Raw genomic sequence first — 6,085 nt, forward strand, 5'->3', positions numbered from 1 at the left:
AAAAAAAAAAAAAAAAAAAAAAAAAAAAAAAAAAAAAACGTACAATAATCTTAAGCATTGCTATATCCAGTTTAAGTACAAATTCTTAAATGAGCAATGATTGATAAAATACCTAATGAAATTTGAAGTAATCTTTTTTTTAATATATTTGGTTGTTGCAGGGTCTCATTACACAGCTCAGACTTGTGGTGATCCTCCTGATTTCAGTCTCCCCAGCACTGAAATTATAGGCGTACGCCACTATGCCCAGACTCTGGCCAGCTCGGCCCACCCTGAGCAGGGCTGCCATGGCATGTGGTGCTGGGATGGAACTGTGGTTCCTGCACTTGCCTAAGCTTGCCAAAGCAGGCGCTTTAGTCCACTGAGCTATCTCGCCGGCCCCTGAAGTAATCATAATTGACTGACAAGTTAATTTATAAAGAGACTTCAATAAGAAGTCTATCTTTAGCTGGGTGTGATGCTGTACACCTATATCCCCAGCACCTGGGAGGCTGAGGTAGGAGGATTGCTGCAAGTTCAAGGCCACCCTGCACTGCATAACATGTCAAGGCCAACTTGAACAAGAGTAAGAGAAGCTGTTTAAAAAAAAAAAAAAAAATAGACAAGGGCAGGCCAAATAGCTCAGCGGATTAAAGCACCTGCAAGCAGGCGCAGGGGCCCAGTGTTCAATCCCCAGGTCTGCCCAGCCATCATGGCCCTTCCCCCAGGGTGCGCTAAAATGAGCAATTGAGACTAGGCATGGTGACGCACACCTGTAATCCCAACTTTTGGGAGGCTATACACAGGCAGATCACTATGTGTCCAGTGTAGTAGTGAGACTGAACACCCTGTAGACCCTTCCCTAAAAATAATAACTAAATAAATGACAAATACAAACTTATAGACCTAAGCAGAAATACACCAATAAAAACATTAAATATAAATAGACTAAACTCTCCAGTTAATAAGTTGTTGTCAAACTGAGTAGAAAAGCAAATCAAGGTAAAAATGTTTCTAGAACAATAAAGGTAATTTCAAAATAATATAAAAGGACCTATTCAATAGGAAAACATAAAAAATTTGTATATGCCTAGTATCAGTTTTAAAATATATGAAGCAAAAATTAATAGAACTAAAAAGAAAAAAATGGGATAGGTAGCTAGCTCAGTGGTACAGTGCTTGCCTAGCATGTGTGAGGTTGTGGGTTTAATCCCTAGTAGCAGGGAAAATAAACAAAACGATGGTGAATAAGGTAACTTAGCTTACCCTAAGAATCACCTGGAAAGATTTCTTTTTTTTTTACTCCCCATTCCCCCAACCCCACCACCTGCCTGGAAAGATTTTTTAGAAGGCATCTGGGTTGATTCCAAGTATTTGGAGAGACTTGAAAGTCACTAAAATAATATTGTTTGTAGAGAAGGAATCGGAGAAAATAAAAAAGTATGAATGAACTGAACATGGTAGCACACATCTTAATGCCAGTACTCAGGTGGTTGAAGCAGGAGGATTGCCGAAAGTTCGAGGCCAGCCTGGGCTACATTGTGAGTTCAAGGCCAGACTGAAGTGCACAGTGAGACCTTGTCTTCAAAAAAAAAGAAAAAGTTATATATGTACGAATTAGTTGGGAAGGATGATTCAGTGTTTTGTTTTGTTTTTTGTTTGTTTGTTTGTTTGTCTGTCTGTCTGTCTTTTTGCGGAACCAGGGATTGAACTCAGGACCCTGTGCCTGCCAGGCAAGCACTTATTCTACTGAGCTATCTCCCGGCCCCCAGAAGGATGATTCAGGCAGGGCTTATGTGGCTGAGAGGCATATCTTCTTTATAAACATGAAAATTAGGCATATTTGCATAGCAAAACAAAAACCTATCTCTTTGCTTTCCAAATTCATTGACTTTTACATAAAGAAGAGGGCTAAAAGGGTGAAGAAAAGGGAATGGGGAATTAAGAATCAAGATATATCTTGTACAGGTACAAATTCCCAATAATAAATGTGATCAGTATATATGACAAGATCTTTTCTGTGAATGTGATACTAAGTATATTTGTAAAACATTTTGGACATTTTTTTCTTTGTAAAAGTATTAGGTTAAGGGACAGGGGAGATTGCTCAGTGGAATAAGCGCTTCCCTGGCAAGCGCAAGGGCCTGAGTTCAATCCCTGGTTCTGCCAAAAAAAAAAGTATTAGGTTGCACAAATATGACCTCTTTCATATTGTTGTCCTGTAATTTTTTTTAAATTTGAATGTATTTTTTCCTACTGTTTTTAGCCAAATAGACATTTAGGGAGGGGGGTGTGTGTGTGTGTATATGTGTGTGTGTGTGTGTGTGTGTGTGTGTGTGTGTGTGTGTGTGTGTTAAACACTCAGTGAGTAAGTGGGTTAGCAGACTTAGGGTAGTGCCTTATAACCTCTCCAAGTAAGGTTATTTGAGAATGAATAACCTGGGCTGGGGATATAGCTCAGCAGCATAAGTGCCTGCCTGGCAAGCACAAGGTCCTGAGTTCAATCCCTAGTACCACAAAAAAAAAAAGAGAGAGAGAATGAACAACTTATAATTATTTAGCTCTAATTTCTCAGAATATGTAGGTTTTTGAAAGTCTTGTCATTAACATATTGTATATTATAATATAAATACTTGGAAACATGTTCCATTCTCAGTGATGTTTTAGAATTAACAGTGTTTTAATTAAAACACCAACTCTTAATTAAAAATAACATCATGGGTTCACCCTGCTGCCACTTATGGGGTCCAATCTATGATGCCCCAGAGGAAAGATCAGCTTGCAAGTTCTTCTAATGTGTTTGGTGACTAAGTTTTGGTTTTTGTTTTTGGTGGGAGTTTTTTGAGACAGGGTCTTGCTGTGTAACCCGGGCTAGCCTCAAGCTTGCAATGATCCTCTGGCCTCGGTCTCCCAAGTGCTGGGATTATAGGCATGGGCCACCACACCTATTTGTTTTTAAAAATATGACCCTGGGTTACCATCAGATTTCCTCTAAGAAATTTCAGTCATTGAGATGTAGGATGCCCTTGATGAAATCTTGCAAGAAGAAACAATCACTCTCCTGGGTCATCTCCATTTGTTGCTTTTTAACCAGGACCTTATTTTACCTAAGTCTTCTGCACACAGCAAAGTAATGCATCAGCAGGCTTCAATGCCATTAGTCTGAGTGTACAGTTCTATAAATCTGACTATTTGCACAGGTCCCTAGACATCCACTTATCAACTGAAGTAAGATTCATTTCTATAAAGTAGAGGTTCTACTTTAATTCCAGGACAGTTCCACATAACTCTTTTTTTCTTCCCCTCTAGCCTTCTCCAGAGAGGCCTGGGACAGTAGGTGGAGTGCAAAGCTGTATTGTGTTGCCTTCCTGCTTTTTCTTTCCTAGTTATTGTTGTTTCCTGCTTTTTTTACCCTTCCCCTGCCTTGGCTGCTCCTTTCTTTGCTACTAATGCTTACTAACTAAACCCTGCATGTGTTACTGTTGTGAGGGGCTCGTGGCCTTTCTCATTTTAGTCCTACACATGTATGACATTGATTATATTCCATGTCAAAGTCCTGCTATCTAACCAGATGCGATGTTATACCTCTGTGATCCCAGCTACTAGACAGGCTGAGGCAAAAGGATTAACAAGGGCTGGTAATATAGCTTAGCCTTCCTTGGGCTCAATCCTTAATACAAAATAATATAATGATAATAATAATGATGATAATAATGCCTACTTGGGCCAGTCATATCCCCAGGCATGCTAAGCTGACCACCAAGACCAGATATGGTGGCACACACTTGTAATCCTAGTGCTGGGGAGGCTGAAAACAGGATCACTACAAGTCCAAGCTGCATAGTGAGACCCTGTACCAAATACATAATAATAATAAATAAAATCCTTTTAACATCAGGATTATCACTAAAACGATACCATGGTAGACTAGAATCTCACTTCCTCTCGCTTAAAAAGTGTCCCTCCATTTTAAAGCACCTCTGTCTAATGCCCTGCCCCCAGCCCTAGCACCTTCCAGTGCTCCAACACTACCTAGAGTCCTTTTTGGGAAAGGAGAAAAATCTGAGAAACTGATATGTTAGGTGTTGTACTCCTCCCTGAACAATTACACTCTTCAAAAGAGCAGTGAAGGGGTAATGTTTAACAGAGTATCTTCATTATTATGACTCACTAATGGTAGAATTCCCTGCTTCAGTGATGGTATTGGGAAGACATCCACATTGTGTGTGTGTGTGTGTGTGTGTGTGTGTGTGCGCCTGCGCACCTTGTAAAGATTTTGACCTGGTTCTGCTCATTTCACTGAAATTTTGTCCTAAAATTGTGTCCACTTGGTTTGGTTCCTTTAGTAATTTATCCATCATAGATTATATTTGATGTCTGTGTGATGTTAGGAATCTTATCTGCATGATTGTTCATCATTGCTCTGATCCTTTCCACCTACCACAGAAAAACAAGGGAAGGGAAATTTTAGAGACTATGCTGAAGTAATATAAACTTTCTCTTCCCTCTCTTCTACAAATAACAGAAGAAGCAGGCCTCTCCACTGCAGACCCAGGCATGGTCATGGACAGCGTGGAAGCAGGTGACACAACGCCTCCCATCAAAAGAAAGAGCAAGTTCTCAGGCTTTGGCAAGATCTTCAAACCCTGGAAATGGAGGAAAAAAAAAAGTAGTGATAAATTTAAAGAGACATCAGAAGGTGAAACATTAAGACTTTATTTTTTTTATTTTTATTTTTATTTTTTTGCAGAACCAGGGATTGAACTCAGGCCCTTGCATTTGCCAGACAAGCGCTTATTCCGCTGAGCTATCTCCCCAGCCCCCAAAGACTTTAAATACATGTACCAAGTTAGAGTTTTTTGGTGTTTGTTATTTTGGTTTTTTGAGAGGGTCTTACTATGTATTTCAGGCTGGCCTACAATTCACTATGTAGCCCAGGCTGGCCTAAAACTCAAAGTGATCCTCCTGCCTCAGCATCCCAAGTGCTGGGATTACAGGTGTGCACTACCACACCTGGCTCTGCAACTGAAACTTTTTTTTTTTTTTTTTTTTGGTACCAGGTATCAAACTCAGGATCTTGTCCTTGCCAGGCAGGCACTTTAAGCCACTAATCTATCTCTCCAGCTCTCTACAACCAACTTATCAATCAACATTTTTCTCCTCATATTCCTTGTCCTCTTCCTTTTCCTGCTTGTCTTTTTTTTTGTTTTGTTTTTTTTTGTTTTTTTTTTTCCTTTGGTGCTGCAACCCGTACCAAGGGAGTGCACATGCGAAGCCCTGTATCTACCATTGAGTTACACCTCTAGCCCTTACAGTGGACTTTGAATTTGATCTCTGAATTCCAGTGTCAGGCTGGGGAGATGGTTCAGTAGAATAAGTGCTTCCCTGGCAAACACAAGGGCCTGAGTTCAATCTCCGGTTCCACCAAAAAAAAAAAAAAAAAAAGAATTCCAGTGTCTGTGCTCATAACCATTGTGTTATACTACAAAGCACAGTTCTTCCTTTAGGAAGCATGGTTTTTGTTAGTACTAAAGTTGAAAATAGATAGCATGCATTAATCAGTTATATAGCAAGCACTCTGGTAGGTTTTGTTTTATTTTGTTTTGTTTTGCGGAACTGGAGATTGAACTCAGGACCTTGCACTTCACAGGGAAGCGCTTATTCTACTGAGCTATCTCCCCGGCCCCTACTGGTAGGTTTTTATGTATAGTAATAATTTGTTTGACATACCTATGGGAAAACAAAATAAATTTCTTTAGTGGTAAATTAAATTCCTCTACTGTTGTAGATTAACGTGCTTCTACTTTTCTACTTAGTACATTTTCTATCAACACAGATTTTTTTTCTATAAGTGCCATACTATTGAAATTTCAATTAAAAGGAAATTAAGTTATAAATTTGAAGGTGGTTTCCCTGATTTTCCTAATAGAATAATCCCAGCATTCAAGAGCAGGATTGCTGCAAATTTGAGGCCAGCCTGAATGAGGCCAGCCTGAACTACATCGCAAGAACTCATCTCAAAAAGAAAAAAGAGGGACTGGGGAGATGGCTCAGTGGAGTAAGCGCTTCCCTGGCAAGTGCAAGGGCCTGAGTTCAATCCCCGGTT

General features: G+C 39.8%; 1 protein-coding gene across 5 annotated transcripts in view; it reads left to right on the top strand.

Moving 5' to 3' along the window:
* Phactr4 (phosphatase and actin regulator 4) overlaps positions 1 to 6,085 on the top strand; it is a 103,114-nt gene that overhangs the window by 60,407 nt on the left and 36,622 nt on the right. For 2 of the 5 annotated variants that reach the window (XM_023703005.1, XM_023703003.1), the window contains 2 exons: positions 3,289 to 3,312; positions 4,505 to 4,678. In XM_023703005.1, coding sequence (XP_023558773.1) covers positions 3,289 to 3,312; positions 4,505 to 4,678 — 198 coding nt within the window. Of the gene's footprint in view, positions 1 to 3,288; positions 3,317 to 4,504; positions 4,679 to 6,085 lie in introns of all 5 variants that reach the window. The other 3 variants (XM_023703006.1, XM_023703004.1, XM_023703007.1) reach the window with 2 other exon arrangements.

This window comes from Octodon degus, unplaced genomic scaffold (assembly GCF_000260255.1).
Source record: "Octodon degus isolate 3935 unplaced genomic scaffold, OctDeg1.0 scaffold00163, whole genome shotgun sequence".
Lineage (NCBI taxonomy): Eukaryota > Metazoa > Chordata > Mammalia > Rodentia > Octodontidae > Octodon > Octodon degus.